The sequence below is a fragment of the Cricetulus griseus genome, chromosome 2 (assembly GCF_003668045.3).
Source record: "Cricetulus griseus strain 17A/GY chromosome 2, alternate assembly CriGri-PICRH-1.0, whole genome shotgun sequence".
In the NCBI taxonomy this organism is placed as follows: domain Eukaryota; kingdom Metazoa; phylum Chordata; class Mammalia; order Rodentia; family Cricetidae; genus Cricetulus; species Cricetulus griseus.
Genome location: NC_048595.1, coordinates 202,596,209 through 202,622,270, shown reverse-complemented (window position 1 = coordinate 202,622,270; position 26,062 = coordinate 202,596,209). Strand labels below are relative to the sequence as shown.

Sequence of the window (26,062 nt, the reverse complement as noted above, 5' to 3'; positions counted from 1 at the left end):
AAAAAACAAAAACAAAACACCAAAACAAAATAAAATGCTCACAAAAAGAATCATGGGCCCTGCCCTGGAGTGTGGTTGATAAACACAGTGACACTCCATTGGAAAGTATTGATTTTTCCTCTTCCAGCAGTTATCAATTACAAATAGCTTTTTGGTTAGGGAAGGAACTTTGTGTCCACTCACTATCCCTTCTCAGCACTGGAGTTTTGTCTGGTTTAGAGCTGTGTGGGTCTTGTGTGTGCTGTTAGTCTCTGTAAGCTCATATGCACCCTGTTGTGTCTGGAAAACACGGTTTCCTTGGAGTCAGGCACCACCTCTGGCTCTTACAGTCTTTTGGCCACCTCTCCTTCGTCGTTCCTGGAGCCTTGAGGTGTTTACATCCCATCTAGGCCTGAGTGCTCCAGCATCTCTGCACTTTGTTCAGTTCTGGGTCTCTCTGTTAATTACTGTCTACAGCCAGAAGCAGCACCTCTAATGGGAGCTGAGGGCTGCAATGACCCATGGGTTTAGCAGTACTTTATTAGGAGTTGTTTTATTGCTATGTTCCTTTAGCAGAAAAATAGCAGTAAGTTTTCCCTAGGCCATGACCTGTATAGTTTCAGGTTCTTGGCCACTTTTGCAGCCTCAGGTATGGGCTCCATTTCACTCAGTGGGTGGTAATCCAATCAGAAAGTGGTTGGTCACTCACATGACGTTTGTGCTACTGATACACCACTATATCTTTCAGGTAGGCCGCTTTTGTAGTTTTCGGGGTTTGTATCTAGGTGAAATTTATGATTACTCTTCTCCTCTGGTGGTATGCAAAGTACCTTCTAGCACCTACCAGTCAGCAGGGGTGAAGGTGCTGGCTGGGCACTGGCTTCATCTTCCCATGTTTGTTGACATAAGTGGTGTCTTCAGCGACAGGGCCTCATCAACAGGTTATCAAGAGTAACCGAAAGCCTTGATAAAAGTGTATGTTGTTTGTGAGAGGCAGTCCATGGGCCCCCTTTGGTCAACAACTCAACAAGATATAACCCATTCTTGATACTGGATATTTTTTGTTTGTTTTGGGTTTTTGTGTGTTTGTTTGTTTGTTTTTGTTTTTCAAGACAGGGTTTCTCTGTATTGTTTTGGAAGCTGTCCTGGAACTCAATCTGTAGTCCAGGCTCGCCTCGAACTCACAGAGATCAGCCTGCCTCTACCTCCCTAGTGCTGGGATTAAAGGCATGCACCACCACTGCCTGGCTTGACACTGGATGTTTTATTTGTTGGCATAAATGTGTAGTTGGGGGGCTTGCTCCTTTTTCCTCTTGGGCCGGCTGAAGGCAAGATGGGTCACCAGCAGCTCTACTGGAGTCACCTTCAGAAGTTCAGCCAGGGCTCTCAATCTTGCCAAGTCTGCTCTAACTGCCACGGTCTGATACAAAAATATGGGCTGAACCTGTGCCGTCAGTATGCAAAGGACATAGGCCTCATTAAGTTGGACTAAGCAACTTTGAATAGATTATTCAAGACTGTCTACCCAGTGAAACAGATCATGCTAGTCTTTGTACATAAAGATTTAAAAAAATGGAGACCTTCAAAAAATGTGTAGTTGGGGCATAGTCTCCCCAATAATTAGGTGACTCTTAAATTTCTTACTCACACCCAGATAGCATGTACAAAAGTAGTAGGTTGCTATATGACTTTTTGTTTGTTCATATATTTTTTTTCTCAAGTCAGGGTTTCTCTGTGTGTCTGTCCTGGAACTTCCTCTATAGACCAGGCTGGCCTCGAACTCAAGCCTCCCTAGGACTAAAGGCATGTGCTACCACCACCTGGATGAAGAAAAATATTTTAACTTTCACCCATAGGCTTCAATTTTCCCATTTGCTTAATGGGTCAAATAATTTTTCTTCTTTAAAAAGGTGATATCAACTGGCCATGGTGTCTCACACCTGTCATCTCAGCACTCAGGAGACTAAAACAAGAGGATCACCTCAAATTCAGGTCCATTTTGGGTTATATAGTGAGTTCCAAATCAATCCAAAATACAGAGTAAGTCTGTTGAAAAAACAAAACAAGGCATTACTTTTTCTACTATAAAACATAATAGGGCTGGACTTGGTAGCACATGTCTATAATCTCAGCCTAGTACTTGCAAAACTATGGTAGGAAGAAAGCAAGAGAGCTCTGGGCTGGCCTCAGCTATTCCACAGTGTTGTAGTGAGCAGTGACACCACACACACACACACCAATCACAGGCATAAATATTAGATACGCCTTGAAAAATGTAAAAGCATCTGTGATGGTTTGAATGAGAATGACCCCCATATGCTCATGTGTTTGAATGCTTGGTCCCCAGTTGGTGGAGCTGTTTAGGAAGATTAGAGGGTGTGGCCATGTTGGAGGAGGTGTGTCACTGGGGGTGGGCTTTGAGGTTTCAAAAATCTCGTGACAGGTCCAGTCTCATGCTCTTTTTGCCACATGTTTTCAGACTTAAGCTCTCACTGCCATCTTGCCTGCTGCTGGGCTTCCTGGCATAATAATAATAACCTTTGAAACTGTAAGCAAGCCCCTAATTAAATGCTTCCTTGTATAAGTTGCCTTGATCATGGTATCTCTTCACAGCAATAGACAGTTACTAAGACAACATCCTACCCTTTCTGGATATGCTAAAATAAGTAAAAAGCTTTTGACATCTTAAATCTCATGCATGGATAGGGGAAGAATGAATTGGGGTTGGTGCTTTCCAGAGGAAACAGCATGGACCGAGAGCCTTATAGTAATAGCTCATGCCCTTTCTCTTAACAGTTATACCAGGACTGCTGTTAGTCACAGTGTTATTTGTGGTTGGAGAAAATGAACATAAAAATCCAGTGAGTGGAGTCGGGTGGTGGTGGCACACGCCTTTAATTCCAGCAATTGGGAGGCAGAGGCAGAGGCAGGCAGATCTCTGTGAGTTCAAGACCATCCTGGTCTTCAAAGAGAGTTCGAGGACAGTCTCCTAAACCTACAGAGAAACCCTGTCTTGAAAAAAAAATCCAGTGAGTGGCACCTGGAATAAATTGTTATATAATTGGCTGCAAGACACTTGTTACAAATCTAGGTTCTAGGACTGATAAGATGGCTCAGTGGATAATGGCACTTGCCCAACCTGCGATCTGAGTTCAATCCCCAGAATCTACATGGTAGAAGGAAAGAACTGACCTGAAAGTTGTCCTCTGGCCACACCAAGCCACATACAAATAATAAAATACTTGTGATAAGTAATAAATTATTTATTGATCTGAAAGAGACTTATAATACTAAGTAGTAAGCTGGATGCAGTATCCCAGCACTCAGAAGGTAGAGGCAAGCTGGTCTACATAGCTAGTTCTAGCCTAGCCAGGGCTATGCAGTGATACCCTATGTCCAAAAAATGAAATACAATTGGCACTAAGTAATAGAACCTACATGGAGCCATGCATGGTGTTGTTTGCTTATAACTTCAGCACTTAAGTGATTGATCCAGGAAGATCATGAGTTTGAGGGCATTCTGGGTGATTACAAGTTCTAGTCCATCCTGGGTTACATAGTGAGACACTATCTCAAAACAAGTCTTGCATGGTATTATTCCAGTTTTATCAAATACATGCACATATATAACATCACCTTGAACTCAGTATGTAACTTGATCTCAGGCTGGCCTTGAATTCACAGAGATCTGCCTTTCTCTACCTCTCAAATCCTGGGATTTCAGGTGTGCTATTACATATAAGTACAATTTTTGTTTGTTTGTTTATTTGCTTTTGAGACAGGGTTTCTCTGTATACCCTCAGCTGTTCTAGAACTCAATTTGTAGATTAATGTGGCCTCAAATTCAGAGACCTGCCTGCCCCACTTCCCAAGCAGGGGGACTAAAGGTGTGTGACACCATGCCTGGCTTATAAATACAATTTTTAAAAAGGATTAGATAAGTCATAATCATTTTCGAGAACCTGTTGTAACATGCCCTCTGATGGAGTATTTCGCCTCTTTTCAGGGATCTGCTCCTTCAGTGATGGAGTATTAAAGGAGAGTGGTAAAAGAGAGTGCTAAAAATATAAAGGGGATATCATTTAAGAGACTCACAGCCTAGGCTCTGTACTGGATGGTTTACAAGTTAGCCATCTAGTATTCCCTGTAGATTGATGCAATGTTAGATGCTGGCAGGATAGGAGCATCAGACAGTTGCTGCTGGTTTCTTAACCTCTAGACTATCAGGCAATGGTTACTCAACATATGGGTCACTATTAAAGAGCTGAAGCACTAAGAAGGTTGTGAACCACTGCTGTGTGTTTTTCAAAAACCAGAAGGACCTGGACATGAAGGTACATCCCTTTAATCATAGCCCTCAGGAGAAGAGGGAGGTGGAACTCTGTGAGTTAGACAAGCCTGGTCGACATAGTGAGTTCTAGGCTAGCCAGAGCTACACAGTGCATACTAAGACCCTTTCTCAAAAACAACAACAACAACAACAACAACAAAAATAGCTGGTTAGTGATGGTGCAGACTTTAATCCCAGCACTCAGGAGGCAGAGGCAGGCAGAGCTCTGTGAGCTCAAAGCCAGCCTGCTCTATAGAGTGAGTTCCAGGACAGGCTCCAAAAGTTAGACAGAGAAACCTTGTCTTGGAAAAAAAAATCAAAAACAACAACAACAAAACAACCATAAGGCACATACATGAAGAAGGTAGGCCTGGTAGTGCAGGCCTGTAACCCCAGTTCTTAGGGACCCTAAGGCAGAAGATTTTAAGTTCAGGGTCCCCCTGAGTGACATAGCAAGCTTCAGCCTGAACTACATAGTGAAACACTGCTTAGCAGGCTCAAAGCCCTGAGTTTGATCTTTATAACAAATGGGAAAAAAATCAACCAATAGTTATTTTAGTAATCTGTTGAGCTGCTTCATCTATCTGTCCTGTCTACTATCTGCTCATTTAACTATAGATACCTACCTACTTACTGTTGATTACCCAGGCTGGCTCCAGACACTGGGTTCCAGCCAGTCCCCTGCCTCAGCCTCTTGAGGAATTGGGGTTACAGGCACATGCCACTAGATCCCACTTCCTCAACTATTTCTTTTAAATTATCATTACATTGATTGATTTTCGTGTGTGTGTGTGTGTGTGTGTGTGTGTGTGTGTGTGTGTGTGTGTGTGTGTGTGTGTATGCCTGTGTTTGCCATAGTGCCTGTGTGGAGGTCAGAGGACAGCCTTCAGGAGTTGGTTCTCTCCTTCCACTATATGGGTCCTGGGGATTGAACTCAGGTCATCGGTTTGCTGAGCCATCTCACTGGCCCTTCCTCAGCTGTTTCTTAGAAAACTGGTGAGGCCTTGCTAGTCACTGAATCATGTTTGTGTCCCCATTTCCAACCACGACTCACAGGAAGCACCTTCCTGTGAAGTCAAAGCCTTCTCTGAAATTTTTCTCCTCTCTGTGTTACCGAGTCAGTGTTAGCCTTATGGTCTTCTTGGCGACTCACAGCTCACAGGACTCACTTTAGCACACCCTAGTTTAGTGGTCACTGAAGACAGAGACCAGGTGTGACTTTCTTGAGAGCACAGAGTAGAACTGGGCCATCCAGAATCCATTGGCTCTTTTAGCTACTTGGTCAAAATTTATTCCCCAAACATTTAGCAAATGTTTATATCCAACCCTGAGCACAGAAAGAGAAACAAGAGTAGTCTGGGGAAACAGGGAATTGGGTGGGGGGATATTTGGAAAGAAATAATTACCAGACAGTGTGTGGATGAAAGGTGTGTACAGGACAAGGAATGACTAATTCTGTCCGGGAGAAGAGATGCAGGAACAGGGTGGAGAAGGAAACTTAGGGAGTTCACAGGAGACTATCCCACAGGCCAGGGGAACAGTAAGTACATGGCAGAGGTGCCTCAAACTGTGATGTTCAGAAACCAGTGAGTTAATGGCGGGGTGGCTAGGAAATAAGCAGAGGAGGGGCAGGGAAGGCAGCTGGAAAGGCAGGTTGGGACCAGGTTCAGAAGAGCCTTAGTGTGCTGGCCCAATAGGAGCGGGCACTTCGTGTGTGTGAAAGGCTGCTTGCTTCCGGCCTTCTCAGAAGAGCCCATGACCCAATAATTACAATAATGACAATAATTTAGACTAATCACTCTAGATTTCATGCATGCCTTTTATGTTATGAGTTCCAGGCCAGCCAGGCTTAGCCTGAGCTTAAAACCGCCACAGTCTCCCTGCCTTTACTGTTCAAGTGCTGGGATTTCAGGTGTGAGCCACTGTTTTTAGTTTGCTTTCTGTTGGTGCAAAAAAACACCATGACCACAAACCGCTTGAGAAGGAAAGGGTTTATTTCTCCCTATGTCCAGAGAAGCCAGGGCAAGAACTCAAGATAGGAACTTAGAGGCAAGGACTGAAGCAGAGGCTATGGAGGAGTAAAGCTGACTGACTGGCTTGCTCCCCATGACTTGCTCACCCTACTGCCTAGGGGTGACACCACAATGGATTGGACCCTCCCACATCAATCATTAATCAAGAAAATACCCTACAGATCTGCCTACCCCACAGGCCAATCAGATGGAGTCATTTTCTTGAGGTTCCTCTTTGCAGATAACTCTAGCTTGTATCAAGTTGGCAGAAATCTAATCAGGACAGTCATCAGGCCTGGCTCTTTCATTCCTCTTAATATTTAGGTTTCACTCAGTGAGAGTCACTTTAGGCTCCATTATTCAACTTCAACTTAATTTTCTCTAAGTAACATAGAATATTTATGAATCTAGCAAGCCAGACATGGTGGTGCATGCCTTTTATCCCAGCACTTGGGAGGCAGAAGCAGGCAGGTCTCTGTGAGGTCAAGGCCAGCCTGGTCTACAGAGTGAGTGCCAGGACAGCCAGGGCTGTATAAACAGACCCTGTCTTAAAACAAAACAAAAAACAAACAACAAGAATATATATATGCATTTAAATACACCTAATTTCATGGATAGGTCAAGTCTCAAATAACACACACACACACACACACACACACACACACACACACACACACACAGAGAGAGAGAGAGAGAGAGAGAGGAGAGAGAGGAGAGAGACAGAGAGAGGGAGAGAGAGAGGGAGGAGAGAGAGAGAGAGAGGAGAGGGAGAGAGAGAGAGAGAGAGAGGGGAGAGAGAGAGGAGAGAGAGAGGAGAGAGACAGAGAGGAGAGAGGGAGAGGAGAGGGAGAGAGAGAGGAGAGAGAGAAAGAGAGAGAGGAAGAGAGAGGGAGAGGGAGAGAGAGAGAGGAGAGGAGAGGAGAGAGAGAGGGAGAGAGAGGGAGAGGAGAGGAGAGAGAGGAGAGAGAGGGAGAGAGAGAGAGAGAGAGGGAGAGGAGAGAGGGAGAGAGAGGAGAGGAGAGGGAGAGAGAGAGAGAGAGAGGAGAGAGGAAGAGAGGAGAGGAGAGAGAGAGGAGAGAGGGAGAGAGAGAGAGAGAGGGAGAGAGAGAGAGAGAGAGGGAGAGAGAGGGAGAGAGAGAGGAGAGAGAGGGAGAGAGAGAGAGAGAGAGAGGGGAGAGAGAGAGAGAGAGAACGGGAGAAGGGAGAGGGAGAGGAGAGGTAGAGAGGGAAGGGAGAGAGAGAGGGAGAGGAGAGAGGGAGAGGAGAGGGAGAGAGAGAGGGAGAGAGAGGGAGAGGGAGAGGGAGAGGGAGAGGGGAGAGAGAGAGAGGAGAGAGAGAGAGAGAGAGAGAGAGAGAGAGGGAGAGGAGAGAGGGAGAGGGAGAGAGAGGAAGAGAGAGAGAGGGAGAGAGGAGAGAGAGAGGAGAGGGAGAGAGAGAGAGAGAAGAGAGAGGAGAGAGAGAGAGAGAGAGAGAGGGAGAGGAAGAGGAGAGAGAGAGGAGAGAGAGAGAGAGAGAGAGAGAGAGGAGAGAGAGAGGGAGAGAGGAGAGAGAGAGAGAGGGAGAAAGGGGAGGGAGAGAGAGAGAAGAGAGAGGGAGAGGGAGAGAGAGGAGAGAGAGAGGGAGAGAGAGAGAGGGAGAGGGAGAGGGAGAGAGAGGGAGAGAGAGAGAGAGAGAGAGAGAGAGGGAGAGAGAGAGACCTACACAGATTCACAGACACTTATACTCCACTTCAGCCCAAAGCTTCATACTTTTTTAAAAAAGATTTTATTTATTTATTATGTGTACAACATTCTGCTTCCATGTATATCTGCACACCAGAAGAGGGCACCAGATCTCCTAACGGATGGTTGTGAGCCACCATGTGGTTGCTGGGAATTGAACTCAGGACCTCTGGAAGAGCAGTCAGTGCTCTTAACCTCTGAGCCATCTCTCCAGCCCCCAAGCTTCATACTTTTTATTATGGAAAATTTCCAGCATTCACAGAGGTAAGAGTGAATAGCAAAATGGGCTCATCTCTATGTATCTATGTATCCCTATGTACCAGTTCACAGCTAACCTTAGTTTTCTAGTACCTGCCTTCCTCCCCTCACCCACTAGACGATACTGAAGCAAATCCCACACATCACATAACTTCATCTATAAATATGTCAGTGGACACCTTTATAAACTTGTTTTGGTTTTGTTTTTTCCAGACAGGGTTTCTCTGTAGCTTTGGGACCTGTCCTGGAACTTGCTCTGTAGACCAGGCTGGCCTTGAACTCACAGAAATCTGCTTGCCTCATCCCATTATTGATGATCCTTGTCTACCTATGATCTCATTGGGTACTGCAAGGATTTCTGTAGTTCTATCACTCCATTTGCATTAATTACTCATGAGTTTTCTAGACTGAATCATAGATGTGAGAAAAAAATCAACTAAATGCTCAAACATTCATCCTTTTCACTTATATTTATTGTGACTTTTTTATTTATTCTCAGAGAATTTCATGAATGCATACAGTGTATTTTGATCATACTCACGCCCCTTCCAATTCCTCCTAGATCCCTCTGCACCTACCTTTTTTAAAGACAGTGTCTTCTGTAGCCCAGGATGGCTTTAGACTGGTTGTGTAGCTGAGGTTGGTCTTGAACTCCTGATCTTCCTGCCACAGCATCCCAAGTGTTGGGATTACAGACATTCATTATCATCCTCAGAAAGATAAATGTCTGATTTTTTTCATGTATAAAATATTGATAACTTTTAGGTGCCTAAACGGTCAAGGCTCTCTATGGAGTTGCAAATAATGAGTTATGGGCTGTTGCTGGCAGTGTTCCAGTTGTTGCCCAGCTGACTCTCTCTCTCTCACTCTCTCTGTTTTTTTTGAGACAGGGTTTCTCTGTAGCTTTGGAGCCTGTCCTGGAACTCTCTCTGTAGACCTGGCTGGCCTCAAACTCAGAGATCAGCCTGCCTCTGCCTCTGCCTATGGAGTGCTGGTTTTAAAGGCATGCACCACCATTACCCAGCTTAAACCTGTATTTAAAAAAATAATAAATAAAAAGCCAGGCAGTGGTGGCGAATGCCTTTAATCCCAGTATTCTGGGGGCAGAGGCAGGTGGATCTCTGTGAGTTTGAGGCCAGCCTGGTTTACAGAGGGAGTTCCAGGACAACCAAGGCTACAAAGAGAAACCCTGTCTAAAAAAAAAATATGATCCTGGAGCCAGAAATAAAAATATATTCTAATTTTTACCTGGGGGAATGAAAGGGTAGCTACTTGACACCTGGAGCAAAAACTTCTTGAGATGGTTCCCAACACCCATATCAGGCGGCTCACAACCACCTGTAGCTCCAGCTGCAGAGGGATCTGACACCCCTGGCCTCAGTAGACACCTGCACTCAAACACACTTATCTACACACAGACACATGCATATACATAATTAAAAATAATTAAAAGAAATTCTTCCTTCTCTTCACCCCTCCTGAGTTTCCTCTTACACAGATGAATGCTGTTTGTCTGCTGAAGCCTTCTTTCTTCCAACCGTTCAGGCCTCACATACCATTTTTTCAAAGTGCACCCCAAAGTGCACTTTTTAGCAGATCCAGCATTGAGGCCCCAAAGGCCAAACTCCACGTGCCAGATTCTGAGCTGGACATCTTTTGTGGGTGGGTGAGAGAATTTTTTTTTTTTTTAATGGAGAAACATAGTAACAAATCTCATTTCCAGCACAGGCGTTGTCTGCCCTGAGCAAGCATTACCCACAATGGAATAAAAAGTAAGTGTTTAAAAACTAAACAAAAGAGAGGCGGGCGGGAAGGAAGGAAGCAGTGTGTTCTCCTCGCTGTCCAGTGCCTTTTCCTCTCCACAGACTGCATCCTTGACTTTCTGTTCCAGGGAGAGTGGAACCTTTTCTCTGACTCAGAGTTTCAAGTGTTTCCCACCCCCTCAGGCTGCCGCAGGGGTGGGAGCAATGGAGTCAGGCTCCTGCATCAGGGCAGACACCCTGTGCGGAGGACTCTGGGAACCAATCCATGGGAGACCTGCATGGAGACAGGAGTGTTAACTAGCAGCGTGGTTATTCTGTCTCTCAGACTAAACTCACCAAGCAACACCACTGTTCATTTTAGACACCTTGTTATCTCTCGGGAACTCTCAAGGGTGGGAGTGGTAAGGGAGCCCTCTCAAGGCTCCTTCCTGCCTCAGGAATCAGTGACTGACAGCTGCTTCTCAGGCCCAAGGCCTCCCCTTGCCTCTTCAGGCCCATGCATTTAGTAAGGGCTCCAACGGTTTGTCTGAATGAAGCTGAGAGAATGCTGGCTAGATGTTTACCTGTGTGAACACTATGAACACATTACTGTGGTCTTAGCCTTTCAGAGCAGGCGCCACAAAGGAGGGAAGAAGCCTTACTGAGTCAAGAAGCAGCCAGCAAAGCAGTCACATGCAAGTGCTCCAGAGTCACATAGATCCCAATTCTGAGCCTTTACTCTGCCACTTGTGGATTTGGCGATGGCAGGCATATTCTCTGAGACTTGCACAGGAAAGCAGGTTCTTACACTGCACAACATCCCCACCCCAGCCTCATTTTAAAGTTTTAAGTTACATGCATTTATTTAGTGTAGGTATGAAGGTCAACTTGTGGGAATCAGATCCTGAGGGTCTACGGATCAAACTCAGGTCATCAGACTTGGTAGCAGGCTTGTCATTTTTGGAGGAAGACATACCGACAGTTTAATACCATCAGGAAAAGGCAGGAGAGGGAAGAAGGAGGAGGAGATCTAGGGGCATCCCCTTCCTGTGAGGCATGATTCTCCATCCTTCAACTCAGGCCTTCTCTCTAGCCCCTGCTGAGCCAGGCTCTGCCTAAGGTTCATTTTAGAGATTTCTGTAATCCCCCGAGGATCGGCATCAGCATCAATCTTCCCCACCTACACTGGTGGCAGCTTGACGCCCAATTCTTCCTAGCCAGTGAGAGAAGTGGAAGTTTCCTCCCTTTCTTGGAGCCTCTCTTCCCCTCCCTTTTGCGGGGGAGCTGACTGAGATCTCTGGAGGGACTGAGGGAAGCCGGGCTGGCTCTAATGTGATTTTGCCTAGATGGAGCTGGCAGCTGGGAACCACTTTCCTAGGCTTGCCCTCTGCTGGGAAAACTCTATGACGGAGACAAGGCAGCTGGCTTGAGGGCGCTTTGGAGCCAGATGGGGCCACACAGGAATGAACACTGAGGCCAGAGATAGCAGCTACCTGTCTTTCCTGAGTTCTCTCTAGAAAGTCAGTGCTTTGGGGGAAGATTCGCTTGCTTGAAGCACAAAAGGAAATACAAAGAAGAAATAATAGAAGAGACAGAGAATCCAGGAGGTGGTGGCACGTAACTTTAGTTCCAGAACTTGGGAGGCAAGGCAGGTAGATCTCAGTGAGTTTGAGGCCAGCCTGGTCTATAAATCAAGTTCCAGGACAGGTAGGGGCTCTGAAGGTCAAAGTCCTAATGCTGCTGCTAGGCCATGTGATTTTTGGTCCACACTGTTTATGATTGCCCAAATTCTAACTCCCCAATTTCTAAAACAAGTGTTGTAAGACCTCATAGAACTGAGCAGGGACTTAGCTGATATACCATGTGGAAAACTGGGATGCAGAAGATAGTCAATATTCATTTATTCCACAGATGTTTGAAGAGAAAAAAAATCACTGAATTCTGGAGTCTTTGTGATTTATCAGTTTTATTTTACAGTAATGGAAGTCATAAGTGCCATTCAATTGGTTGGGTGCCTGATTGTGTAGTCAGATGTTTATCATTCACCAATGACATCCCCAAAAAGGCTTTAGAACTGGTTTCTCTGGGTGGCTGAGGACTGACACACAGGAAAGGAGATCCAAGCTGCATCTCCTTTGAGCTGAGCCCTGGGCTCTCTGGGAACCAGCCCTTCCTTTCTTCTACCAGTACCTCATTTCTGTTCCTGGGGAGGCCTGGATGACACAGCTACATGCCACTCTGTGGCCCACAGAAGGATCTGTGTCCCCGCTGGAATTGAAAAACATCCTTGAAAGCTGCAACTTTTACAGGGAAGGTTACCATGCCAACCGCAGCCTCCTTGCTCAACAGGGATGAAAGGAAGCAAGGCCCTGGGTGACAGGCAGCCATTGTGTGTTCACAGACTTGCCCGGAATCTATCAGTGGCTGCTAACTGCTGCTCAGCAGGACAGGGTAGAGAAATTCAGGTTATATTTCAGTGGGACTCCAGGACAGGCTGGGCTGGGAAATGCTTTTCTGAGAGTGATACCCATCTCTTGGTGAAATGTGTAGGTGTGGCACTGACAGCAGGTGTGGAGGGAGGAGAGGGTGTCCTACATACCAGGACCTGGCTGTGATGGGAACTCAACTTCCTCTGGGCCCTTTTTTGCCCTTGCCACCTTTATCCCCTGGAGGAAGCACAGGAGGACAGTGGGGCAGGTCACTGAGGTGTGGCCAAAGTGAGAGAGTGTGAGGGGCACACATACCTCAGGTGAAGGCAATGGAAGGCTAACTGGGCCTGGTGTCTCAGGCCTATAATCCCAACTACTTTGGAGACTGAGGCAGGAAGATGGCAAATTCAAGGTCTGTCTGCATTACAGGAGTTCAAGACCAGCCTGAGCAACTTAGTTAGACCCTGTTTTTAAAAAGAAAAAATACAAAAAGCTGGGGTTATAGGTCCTCGGGAGAGCCTTTGCCTGGCATGTACAAGATCTTGAGTTCCAGTTCAATATTTCAAGGAGGGTTGTGAAGGACACTAGAGTGGGGCAGCTTCTCCTCACTGAGACAGGCCTTCTAGAAGAATGTCCAAGCTCTCAAGGACTACTTCCACCACTACCACCACCACCACCCATACACAGACACACAGACATTCTCTATTTTATTTTATCACCACAAACCTGCAAAGCAGGAACGGTTACCCACCCCACCCCCACGAAGACCTGGAGTCTCTGAGAAGGTATCTTTTCCAACATTAACTAGCTGGTAAGGGGTTCGACTCCCTCTGAGCCCTGGAAGGGGAAACCCCACACTTTAGGGACGCCTTATTTTCTTCTAGGAATGTCTTCCGAAGCAGCTCCCTGTTTCATTTTACAACAGGGGAAGAAGATTAGAGGGACTCAATCAGCGGACATCTGGGAAAACCGCCCAACTCACAACAACGGGATGGCCACTCTGGGCTGTGCCCGCGCTCTGGCGTGCTTCACCCGCAGCAGAGAAGGCGGGTCGCTCAAGGTTGCAGAGCGTTCGCGGCCAAACTGGGATTCCGGGCCCGCTGGGGCGTCTACCAGGCCTCGCATCCCGGGGCGAGGTGTGTGCGGCTCCCACGGAGGCCCGCACCCCGGGACCGCGTGCGCGCTGCTCCCTCCGGGCCCCGCGTCCCGGGGCGGCGGGTACCGCGGGCTCGGTGGCCCCGGGCGGCGGAAGTGCCTCGTCCCGCGCCCCCGCCCCTCCCCGCCCCCCCGCCTCCCGCGCCATGTATGGCGCTTCCTTCCCGCGCCCTACAAGGAGTTTCCTTCTCTGTCACCAGCCCATACATGGCGTTTCCTTCCCGGCGCTGCTGGCAGGCTGCCCGCGGGCTGGAGCACGGCCTCCGAGAGCAGCCCGCGGCTCCGTGACCCTGCCAAGGAGGGGAACGCCGGCCAGGCCGGCCTCCGGAGCCCCTCGGGACGGCGCCGCCTTCCACCCCTGTAAGGTCAGAGGCGCCTGTCGTCGCCATCCGTTTCATCTGTCCCACTTTTCTCCCCCTCGCGCGCACGCAGCACCCCATCGCTGGACATCCTTTAGCCGCTCGCAACTCCCAAGCCGCGCTCACCCTCCGCCTCCGCCCTCCCCTCTCTCGCTTGGCGATTTGGTCTTTTAGGAGCATCTGGCTGCCCCTCGCTACTCCCCGCCTTTACTCAGACGCCTTCCTCACACCCCGTGCCAGAGCGAATGCTCCTAGTTTTTTTTTTACCCCTAAGGTGGTTCCAACTACTGGCCGGAGGGAAACCTTTCCTGTCCTCACCCGCAGATCGGCAGACGGTGCACTTAGCAGCTCTATGCACCTTGGTTTGTCCAGACTGCCGTCTTGGTCTTGCTCATTGCTGCAGTCCTAGTTCCCACCTCAGACAATGATGCTAATTTTGAGAGAAAGTAAAGCAGGAAAAGACCGTCTTACGAGGCTTCCGCAGCCCTCTTAGGGTTCCTGTGGCCCAGAACCCTACAAGAGTGATTCAATTCTGTAAGAGAAGATGGAGGGTGGCGGGGTGGGGGAGTAGGAACAGCTAGGCCAGGTGTGCACAGGTGTGCAGCCACAGTGAGCAACAGTACCCACGAGGTGGCCCCTCTGCCCCCATCCACAGTGGCCTTTAGTCCACTGAGGCAAGAACCGACAAGCCCCTGCAGGCCCTGCTACCACAGCTGCAGGGACTTAAGCCTGGGCCAGACTCACAGGTACCCTGAGGTGATCTGCCCTAAGAGTCGGGGACAGGGACGGGCACCATAGTCACTGAAGTCCAGGCTTAATGTTGGGTGGAGACAGGCAAGCCTCCATGTTGCTGGTATCCATCTTGAGAGCCTTGCCGCCAGAGAAAGGGTTTCCAGAGCCAGGCAGCCTGTGGGCTGTTGTGTTTGTTTATTTTTATACTGCATTTTTATTTATCTGTGTGTCGTATGTGGAGATCAGAGGACAGTATGTAGGAGTCTCATCTGCCATGCGTGCCCCAGGGCTCATGTTCAGGTAGGTCTTGGAGCTTGGCAGCGGATGCCTTCTGCAGAACCATCTTATCACCGGTCTTTCTTCCTCTTCCTCTTTCCAGACTTCCTTTTTCTGTTTTCCATCTAGAATAAATTGACTTACTGGCTGCCCGTCTCCACCAGCTAGCAAACACGCATGCCCTAGGACTACAGCCAAGGCCTTCAGTTGAATTTCCTGTGTGCCCCGCCCCCACAGGTCGCCGAGAGCGCCCGCGAACAGGGTGCATGGAGAGGCCCTCGAAGGTCCGTGGTTGGGTCCACACCCCTGGCCGGGGAGCCTCTTGCCTGCTTTCCCACCCCAGCTGCGGGCCCTGGGCGCCGTCCTTAGCATGGCTACCGTGGCTCGTGGGGGAAGGCCCGGGAAGACCCGCTTCCTGCGCTCCCCGCCGCCGCCTCCCCGCCGCCTTTCGCCCTCTGCTGGCCGACGCCTCCCGGTGGAGGGCAGCTCAGGGTGTGGAGGCGGTGGCTGCTCCTGGTGAGGCTGGGAGATCCCGGGCTGGGAACCAGAGAGCTATTTATAACTGAGCCGGGTGGAGGAACGGTGTGGAAGGTGTTGAACTCCACGAGGATGCTACAGGATTCGCGGGAGCCCCATGCTCCTGCCTGGCAGGCCTTCTCTTTCTCGGTGAGGGAGCTGTGAGTCTCAGAAAACCCTATGAGATGGCCGGGGTCCTGAGTTCCCGATGGAAGCTCTGATGCCAGCTTTTCTGTTCTTTTCGAGGGCTGGATATTGGATCTGGGTTGAGAAGGTGAACCTTTTTGAAGAAACAAAGGCACGTGACGACATGCAGTGTAACAGTCATCTGGGGATTTCCACGATTTTGTTGTTGTGAGACAGGATCTCTCTCTCTCTCTCTCTCTCTCTCTCTCTCTCTCTCTCTCTGTGTGTGTGTGTGTGTGTGTGTCTATCTCTCTCTTCTTTCTGTCCATAGCACTGGCTGGAACTCATTATGTAGACCAATCTGGCCTCTAGAACCCCCAAGGATCCAGCTGCCTCAACCTCAAAAGTGCTGAGATTAAAAATATGTGGACCACACCCAGCTCATGGATTTTTCTTGCCTCAACCAAATCTCTATAGGAGAAAGAATAAAGAAAAAAAGCCTCTCATTGCTAATAGTACCAAGTTTTCCCTATGTCAGTGTCAGCTGGACTGGGAGCCTTTTTCTTTCTCTCTCTTTTTTTTTCTTTCTTTCTTTTTTTTTTTTTTTTTCGAGACAGGATTTCTCTGTGGCTTTGGAGACTGTCCTGGAACTTGCTCTGTAGACCAGGCTGGTCTCAAACTCGCAGGATCCACCTGCCTCTGTCTCCCCGGTGCTGGGATTAAAGGCGTGCGCCACCACCCAACTCCTTCCTCTTTCTTTTGAAGCAATGTTGGAGTTTATTAGGATTTTTTCGAGTTTTAAAATTACGTTTATTGTGTGTGTGATCTGACAGTGTACACATTTGGATCCTTCTTCGGGAGTTGGTGGCTAATGCCTTTAACCCAGTTAGCCATGTCCACAACCCTTAGTAAGAAATTTTTCACATGCGTATATTTTTTTCTTGATTTTTTTTATACTCTTTTTTTTTAATGATTTTACTCATTTAGTATGTATACAGTCTTCTGTCTGCCAGCAGAGGGCACCAGATCTCGTTCAAGGTGGTTGTGAGCCACCATGTGGTTGCCGGGAATTGAACTCAGGACCACTGGAAGAGCAGTCGGTGCTCTTAACCTCTGAGCCATCTCTCCAGCCCAGTTTCTCTATTCTTATAATGAACTGTGAACTGACCTTTCACACTCAGTGGGATCTGCTCCCTGGATTGCCCCTCTCCCTCTCCCTCTCTTTCTCCCTCTACCTTCCTCCCCCAACCCCTGTCTTTTGCAGTAGGGTCTCACAGAGCCCAGGCTAGTCTCAGATTTGCTCTGTATCACTGACCTGGTCCTCCTCCTACCTCCATGTGCTGGGATGATGGAAGGGCATCACCATACCAGGCTCTGTCTGCCTGCTTTCTCCAGGCTTAACTTTTGCTACACTCACCCTTAGTTCAAAAGAGTCCACTCACATCAGCCTTCTCAATGAGTTGTTCTGGATTAGGGATCCCCTTATCTCTGTCAGGTCAGGTTGCCCCACGATTTCACACACAGCCCTTCCTCAGGCATTTGTCACAATTAGGATTTCACGTCATTTAGAATGATTGTCTGCATCTAGGGGTTGTCTCTTGTTCATGAAACACTACTGGGACTGGCCCTTTGCTTGTCTATAGTATGTGATAAACAATTTAGTGTATTAATGAAACCTTATTTCAAACTTGAACCTGAAAGAAAGGCTAAATAACATGCTCAAGGCCACAGAGCCTTTAAGTGGAATGCCACTGTCACCCTGGGCAGCTGACTCCAGTGTCCACCCCATGTCTGTTAAGTACTTCTTGAAAGTAAAAAAGAGAAGAGGCTGGGACTCAGGTTCCATCCCCAGCACCCACACACATGACCATTTACAACTGTCTGCCACTCCAGTTCAGGGGACCCAGTGTCCTTTTTGACTCCTACAACACCACACACAGAAGTGTGCACAGACATAGGGCAAATACCCATTCATCAAAAAACAAAAAAACAAAAAAAAACTTAGAAATTTTAAAAGAATGAAAGAAAAGAAAAAACAGAGAAGAGGGGAAGGGGAAAAGGTGTCAGGAAAGCCAGAGAGCTATTCTCTGTAATCACTAAGAAAGATCAGACTTCACCAGCAAAGGGATTTGAATGGCTGATAAGCATATGAAAAGATGCTCTCTACTATTAGTCATCAGAAAATGCAAATCAAAACCATAATGACACCAGCAATGAACAATCTGAAAAAAGAAAGTAAGAAGACAATTCCATTTTCAACCACAAAGAAATGCCCAGGAATAACTTAACTTAGGATAGAAAGATTTAAACAATGGAAATTATAAACCATTGCTCAAAGAAAATCTAAATAAGTAGAAAGTCACTCTATGTTCTTGGGTTTCGAGACTTATTCTTTTTTTTTTTTTTTTTTTTTTTTCTTTGAGTCAGGGTTTCTCTGTGACTTTGGAGGCTGTCCTGGAACTAGCTCTTATAAACCAGGCTGGTCTCGAACTCACAGAGATCCACCTGCCTCTGCCTCCCGAGTGCTGGGATTAAAGGCGTGTGACACCAACACCCGGCTTCAGGACTTATTCTTAACTTTTTTTTTTTTTTTTTTTTTTTTTTTTTTTTTTTTGAGAAGGAGGTGGAGAGCTTGGAGCCCTTTGCACTGCTGGTAGGGTATAAACAGCCACCCAAGGACAGCTCTTGGGAAGCTTGTCAAGGGTTAGTACAGTGGTGCATGCCTGGAATCCAAGCACTCAGGAGGCTGAGGCAGGGAGATCGTCAGCCTAGTCCTTGCCTGACACTCTGGTTCCAAAAACAAGAACACCAACAAAGAACAAGACAAAATCCAGAAAAACAGATAAACAAAACCCACTATATACTATGTGACCCAGTGACTCTATTCTGAAATGGCAGCCTGACTGGTGGTTAGTTACTTTTTTGTTTTGCTTTTTGACACAGGGTTTCTTTGTGTGGCCCTGGATGTCCTGGAACTCAGTCTGTAGACCAGGCTGGCCTCGAACTCACAGAGATCTGCCTGCCTCTGCCTCCGGAGAGCTGGGGTTAAAGGCGTGCGCCACCATTGCCCAGCCTGACTGGTGGTTAGAATGAGAATGGCTCCCAGAGGCTCATGTGTTTGAATTCTTGATCTCCAGCTGGTGGAACTGTTTGGGAAGGATTAGGAGTATGGCCTTGTTGGAGGAGGTGTGTTATTGGGGGTGGGCTTTGAGGTTCCAAAAATCCATGCCATTCCTAATGTGCTCTGTTTCCTGATGAAGATGTGAGCTCTGAGCAGCTGCTTCAGCACCACGCCAGCATGCTTGCTGCCATGCTCCTACCCTAACCCATGATGGCTGGACTCCTATCCCTCTGGAACTGTAAGCCCCAATAAAACCTTACTTTTACAAGCTGCCTTGGCCATGGTATTTTGTCACAGCACTAGAGAAGTAACCAAGACACTGAGAAGCCAAAATATATGTGCACACTTCAGATGTCTGTCTTGTTTTGCATGTGTGTGGGTGTAGGGCATGTGTTTGTGCTTTCCTGTGATGTCTAAGGTTGACATGTCCAGTGTCTTACTGGATCGCTCTCCACCTTGTGTTTTGGGACAGTGCTCTCACTGTGCTGAGAGCTCATTGTTTTGGCTAGCCTGACCAACCAGCTTGCTCTGGGCATTCCCTGTCTCTTCCATTGCCTGCTTGCTGAGATTTCTTTTATATGGATTCTAGAAATTGGATCTCGATTCTTCCTTCACCTTCCATGGCAAGTGCTTTACCTGCTGAGCCATTTTCCCTAGTCCACTCTATTGACTTTTAATTGTGAGTGACTTTTCACTCAGAGTGTCATTGTGTAGCTCTGGATGGCCTGGAATTGCTATGTAGATCATGGATGCCTTGAATTCACAAGAACTCTACCGGCTCCCCAATTTGCCTTTTTTTGTTTTGTTGATTTTTTTCTTTTTATTAATTCAAGTTAGGGAACAAGCTTGTTTCACATGTAAGTCCCTTCTCCCTCTCCCTCCCCTCACCCCCATCCCTCCTCCCCCACCCCTAACCTACCCCCCACCCCATCCATCCACCACTCCCCAGGCAGGGTAGGGCTCTCAACAGGGACTCTGCAAAGTCCACCAAATCTTCCTGTGTTGGGCCTGGACCCTTCCCCATGTGTCCAGGGCCAGAGTGTAACCCTTCACGTGGGATGGGCTCTCAAAGTCCCTTCTTGCACCAGGGAAAAATGCTAATCCACTTCCAGGGGCTCCCTGGAGTTCAGAGGCCTCCTTATTGACATCCATGTTCAGGGGTCTGGATCAGTCTTGTACTGGCCTCCCAGACAGCGTCTGGGGTCGATGTGCTCCCCCTTGTTCAGGCCAACTGTTTCTGTGGGTTTCTCCAACCTGGAACTGACCCCTTCGATCTTCATTCCTCCCTCTCTTCAACTAAGTTCCAGATTTCAGCTCAGTGTATTTCTGTGGATGTCTGTCTCTGCTTCCATCAGCCACTGGATGAGGGCTCTAGTTGCGGATTGGTCAGCCTTGTTTTGTTGATTTTTTGAGATGGGGTTTCTCTGTGTAGTCCTGGCTGTCCTGGAACTCTCTCTGTAGACCAGGCTGGGCTTGAACTCAGAGATCTGCCTGCCTCTGCCTCTCTGAGTGCTGGAATTAAAGGCGTGTGCCACAATGCTCTTGCCTTTTTGATTTTTTTTAAAGTTACAGAAAGTTGGGCCTAGCCGTGGTGGCACATGCCTTTAATCCCAGCATTCAGGAGACACAGGCAGGCAGATCTCTGTGAGTTCAAGGCCAGCCTGGTTTACAGAGTTAAGTAGCCACCAGGATACCCAGGCATTCTCAGGTAAGATAAGACCACGTGGAGATACACAGATTAATAGAAATGGGTTAATAATTAAGAGACAGCTAGCCAATAAGAAGCCTAAGCAATAGGCCAATCAGTTTATAATTAATATAAGCCTCTGTGTGTTTATTTGGGACTAAACGGCTGTAGGACTGGGCAGAACAGAAACTTCCATCAATAATAAGAATTGATAGCATAAAATATCAGTATCCTGGGAGCTGGAGAGATGGATCATTGGTTAAGAGCACTGGCTGCTCTTCCAGAGGTCCTGAGTTCAATTCCCAGCAACCACAACCATCTGTGATGAGATCTGGTGCCCTCTTCTGTCATGTAGGCTTACATGCAGGCAGAACACTGTGTACATAATAAATCTTTAAAAAAAAAATCAGTATCTGAATTTGAGTAACCTTCCTTCTTTTGGATCAAGTCAGGTTTAGCTTACCACTCTTCAAACTCACCTGTTGTCTCTGCAGCTGACCCCTGCTCACATGTAGGTCTAGAACTGCAAACGAGAAGGGGGCCGCTCTGCATCTTCCCTATCCTTTAACACTCCCCATTCTTCATCTTTAATGCCTCATTAACTGTTTTTGCTGCTGGACAGTAACCACCAAGGGTAGAGACTGGGCCTGCTGCTCTTCATTACCCACTCACCACCGTGCCTCAGTGTCTTGCACAGGGCTCAGTGTGTAGGAAATGCCTGCGAATGCTTGCCTAGTGAAAGGATGAGAGTGAGGCTAGCCCATGCCCAAGCACAGGGTGTGTGTGTAGACAGAAGACTGGAGGAGTCTAGGTTTCTGAGGCCCTTTGATCAGGTCCCCAGGCTGGAATTAACATGTTGCCTCTCTTCCAAATCAGATTTGAAGGGGATGGAGAACAGATTTAAGGGCTCCCTGAGTTGAAGTGTGGCAAGGGAGGGCTCATAGGCCTGGGCATAGCAGTGCGTCTCCAGTGTAGGGATCAACCCCAGGCCTTACACACTCAGGGTGATACTCTACAGCAAGCCACCATTATCCTGGCCAGTACAACTGTGTGAACTATTGAAGGAAGCTGTATCTCTTCAGCAGCTGTCAACCTGTCTTCTCATAGAGTCTACTCTGCAGGCCCTCCAAGTGGTCTTGTCATTACCATCACCCCCACCCCAAAGCCCAGACTGGGAACTTGTTCAGTTTGGACAGTCATAAAACAGGCTTGTGTCCTGGCATCAAGTCCTGGTTTCTCTCCTTTTCGAGCTCTCCTTTGCTCCCAGAGGTTCCTTTGCCTCCACCTCACAAGATCCTTGCTTCTTCTTGCTTGGAGCCTATCTGTGAAGCTGCTGTACTCTTTCCCTAACCTCACTAGGGATGGGCCCTCTAGCTCTCCTTTGGTGTGGTCTTGGAGCCAAGCAGAAGGGACTGTGTATAGACGTGTAGTGTAGCCGTGGCAGAGGGTGCTGGAAGCCTGGGGCAGGAGAAGCCACCCTGACTCAGGAAACTGACTTCAGAGCACTTTCATAATAACCAGGCTGTGGCCACCTTTCCCCTCCCAGCCTTCTTTGGCTTACATTCACTCACTTGCCCCCTCTCATAATCTGTCGTTTCAGCCATAATATTGGAAGGAACAGGATTTAGGTGAAGAACAAGGCCATCTATTTGCTGAGACCACAGGCTTTGGAGTTGTTGGATATTCATGTTAACTCATAGCCTGATAAGTCATTTCTGATGTTGCTCTCTGGTCTTCAGCTGTCTTTTCTCGGCAGTGAAGAGAGTAGGATAAGATGCAAGGCTCTTGAGTGCTAAACTTATGGTTCTCCAAGAAGATAGAGTCAGGCATGGTGACAGGTGCCTGTAATCCCAGTTCTTGGGAGGTGGAGGCAGGAGGATCACTGCAGGTTTGTGATCCTGGCCTGTCTGGGCTACATAGTAAACTCTGTCTCAAAAATGAAAGTACTTGGGGGGCGGGCTGGAGAGATAGCTCAGCGGTTAAGAGCACTTCATGCTCTTGTAGAGGACCTGGGTTCCATTTCCAGCACCCTCATGGTGGTTCACAGCCATCCAGCTACATGGGATCCGATGTCCTCTTCTGATTTCTGCAGGCACTGTATGCATGTTGGTGTAGCTACATACATACAGGCAAAACACTCACATGCAAAAGAAAACAATGTGTATGGGTACGTTGCCTGTGTGTATGTATGTGCACATGTGTGCAATACCTGTAAATGCCAGATGAGGGTATCAGATCCCTGGGAATGCTGTGAATGGGTGGTGGGAATTGAACCCAGGTCCCCTGAAAGAGCATCCACCCCAAAACAATTATTTAAACAAGTGAGAGTATTAGGTTTCTGTAGTGGAGTGAACTGTCTGTAGACAAAGGACAGAAGTCTGTCCTGAGGTTGGGCTCCATGTTCTCAGGTAGCTGTGCTTTCCCACCACCTGTTGCTTGTCTAGTTAGGAAAGGCTCCCAATTAGTGGTTTTTTTTTTTTTTTTTTTTCTTGAGACAGGGTTTCTCTCTGTAGCCCCGGCTATCCTGGAACTCATTCTGTAGACCAGGCTGGCCTTGAACTCAGAGATCCACCTACCTTCCAAGCGCTGGGATTAAAGGCATTGCCACCACTGCCCGGCTAGTCCTTGTTCTTTAGACTGCTTCATCTCACTCAGTTCAAAGCCTAAGAATGACTATCTCCAGTGCACAGGACAGCAGCTCCTTTAGCTCCTTTCCTGACCCTGCCTCTGCTCTTTTGTAGGCAACTCCCAGGTCTCAGACCTAGGTTAACTGATTTAGTGGGATTGACTTGGGTCAAATCCAGATTGTGAGTCAAAAACAAACTTGCACAAAGAATCAGGCTAGTTTGAGTACTTTCTGAACCAGTCAGCTCTCAAACAGCCTACCATATCTCAGATGTTCATGTTGCCCCTAAATTATATGATGCTGTTGTGGTTAGGTTTGAGGTTGGCTGTGGAGCTCAAGCTGGTCTGGGACTCCTGGTAATCCCACTGCCTCAGTCTCCTGAGTGTTGGGATCACAGGTGTAATGTACTGTGGCAATGATGCTATATTTTCTTCACATTTCTGAAATTTCAAACATGTCCTTAATAAGCCTCACCTATTTTAAACCTCTGATACATCAGCATATACTTCTTAAAATATTCTCTTACAAAACCATAGTAATTATAAAGCTAGGATTTAAACCATGGTAGTTTTATCCATAGTTCACATCTCAGTGTTAACTGTCCTATCGATGATATAACTTGAATAGCAGGAACAGGTCAGGCAAGAGAGTTCAGCCAGAGAGATTGAGAGAACCTCCACCTAGAGGTTGTCCTCTGATTTCCATATATGCTGTGACCTGCATCTCTAAACAAATGTAAATAAAAGCTGGGCAGTGGTGGCGCATGCCTTTAATGCCAGCACTCAGGGTAGGCAGATCTCTGAGTTGGAGGCCAGCCTGGTCCACAGAGCTCCAGGACAGGCCCCAAAGCTACACAGAGAAATCCTGTCTTGAAAAAACAACCCCCCCCCCAAAAAAAAACAAAAAACAAAAAACCAGAAAAAGACCAGAACCTAGTTGGGGCAAGTTTGGCACATTGCATGTACCCGTCACTCTGTGTTGCCAGCTACTTGTGATGCCGAGCAAGAAGCCCAAGAACAGTCGCTTGCAGCAGTGGTAGAGGCGGCCGACTGTAATCCCAGCACTTGGGAGGCAGAGGCAGGTGGATCATTGAACCTAAGGCAAGCCTGATCTACATAGTGAGTTTCAGGAGAGCAGCCAGGGTTATGTAGAGATCCTGTCTCAAAAAACAGAAACAGGAGGGCTGCAGAAACGGCTCAGGGTTTAAGAGCACTGGCTGCTCTTCCAGAGATACTGAGTTCAATCTCCAGCAACCAGATGGTGGGTCATAGCTATTTCTAATATTAGGGATCTGATGCCCTCTTGTGGGATGCAGGTATATATGCAGACAGAGCACTCAAAACATAAAATGTAAATAAAATTAAAAACAAAAACAAAAAAAACCCAAACAGCTACAACAAAAATTACTAGAAACCAAGAGTTTGTAGCCCCAACTAGGGCAGGTTAGTAAGACAGTCTTTGCTTCAAAAGGGATGGGATGGGTGGGAGACAGCAATGTAGCTCAGTGGTAGAGTACATGCTTAGTCTATCTATAGAAAGGTCATGGTTGAGTCCCAGAACTGGGATTAACTAACTTAATACAAGACCAAGGAGAAACAGTATCATTTGAAAAATTCCATCTATTCTTTCATGAGGACACTGGATGATTTGCACACCCCTCTCCGGGTCTTATGTAACCAAGGCTGGCATTAAATACAGTGTAGGACGACCTTCAATTCATTGATCTTCCTGCCCAAGTGCTAGAGTTTAAGTGTGCTCCACCAAGGTCTGTCTGAAGATGCTGGAGAACTAGGAGTCCCCTTCAGGAAGGTCATGGGACCTTCTTGTTCACGTTCAGCTGTGTTGGGGGATAAGCCAACTAGCCAGTCGCAATGTGTTATGGGAAGGAAGAAGTGCTAATAGGTCCCTTCCAGACACAATTCAGGCAGGTGGCCACCCTGGAAAGCATGCCAGTGGTTGGGCAAGGTGTGCCTACTTAACCTTACGTGCCCCAACAACGTTTCTCTTAATGCAACAATGGCCTGCATTTCATGGCTTTGGAACCAAATAGACCTGAGTCCTAGATTGCCATGTAATAGCTTGGACAGATAGAACATCTGTCTCTGTGGTTTTATAAGGATTATATAACTTAACAAATGTCAGTAACTATAATTATTTTACAGGTGGCAGTAACTGGAGGGCAAAAACTGAGCCGAGGTAGAATGAGCCTCCTGGGTTCTTCTTTGTACACTCAAACCTTCCCCGTTTCTCCAGATTTTAAGGACAAAGCAAGCTGTCCCAGCTGAGTCAGAAATCATGCACAGCTAGCATCCTTGTGGTGTAGCACCACCCTGTGGTCACTAGCATGAAGTCACTCTGGACACTTCATTTGAGGTTAGTAGCCAAGGAATCTTGATAGCAAGTCTCATCATAGGCCCAATCAAGTTCCAGGTACAGTACTAGGCATGTCACATACTTTTTTTTTTTTTTTGGTTTTTCAAGACAGGGTTTCTCTGTGGCTTTGGAGCCTGTCCTGGAACTAGCTCTTGTAGACCAGGCTGGTCTTGAACTCACAGAGATCCGCCTGCCTCTGCCTCTTGAGTGTTGGGATTAAAGGCATGCGCCACCATTGCCTGGCATGTCACATACTTTTATGAAATCCTTTAGCCAATCTGTAAGACAGCGTCTTTCCTGTAAGAAGGCTGGCCTGGAAAACTCACCATGCTCCTGCCTCTAGTGTGCTGTTACAGGTGTGTAGAGCTCAAAGGCGGAGCTTTTAAGACCTCTTGTACTGGGAATTGGGTGGGGGTGGGCATGGTACAGTGGGGCAAACCCAAAGTTGTCACATATACCAGACAACTGAACTAATCCAGCCCTTTGCTTTGAGATAGATTTCACTAGTATGTCCAGGCTGACTTTGATTTGCCCAAGCTTCCCAAGTAGCAGGGAATTACCAGCAATTACTAATACCAGGCTGGTTCCTAGTTGAGCCCAGAGAAGCCTACCAAATTCTG

General features: G+C 47.4%; 1 protein-coding gene and 1 long non-coding RNA gene across 5 annotated transcripts; both read left to right on the top strand.

Annotated features, from left to right (window-relative positions):
• The first annotated feature begins 1,273 nt into the window (after positions 1-1,273).
• LOC100755557 (40S ribosomal protein S29-like) lies at positions 1,274-1,542 on the top strand. Its single transcript, XM_035440199.1, has one exon. The coding sequence runs from the start codon at positions 1,313-1,315 to the stop codon at positions 1,469-1,471; it is 159 nt and encodes a 52-aa protein (XP_035296090.1). The 5' UTR covers positions 1,274-1,312; the 3' UTR covers positions 1,472-1,542.
• Positions 1,543-13,815: 12,273 nt separating this feature from the next.
• On the top strand, positions 13,816-16,141 carry LOC103163258. Of its 4 annotated transcripts, XR_004768358.1 has the most exons (4): positions 13,821-14,519; positions 14,964-15,017; positions 15,123-15,659; positions 15,756-16,141. It is a non-coding gene; the product is annotated as an uncharacterized LOC103163258 (long non-coding RNA). The 4 variants fall into 4 exon arrangements; XR_003482292.2 differs by having other exon boundaries at positions 13,816-13,991; positions 14,260-15,659; XR_003482291.2 differs by having other exon boundaries at positions 13,823-15,017.
• The last annotated feature ends 9,921 nt before the right edge of the window (positions 16,142-26,062 follow it).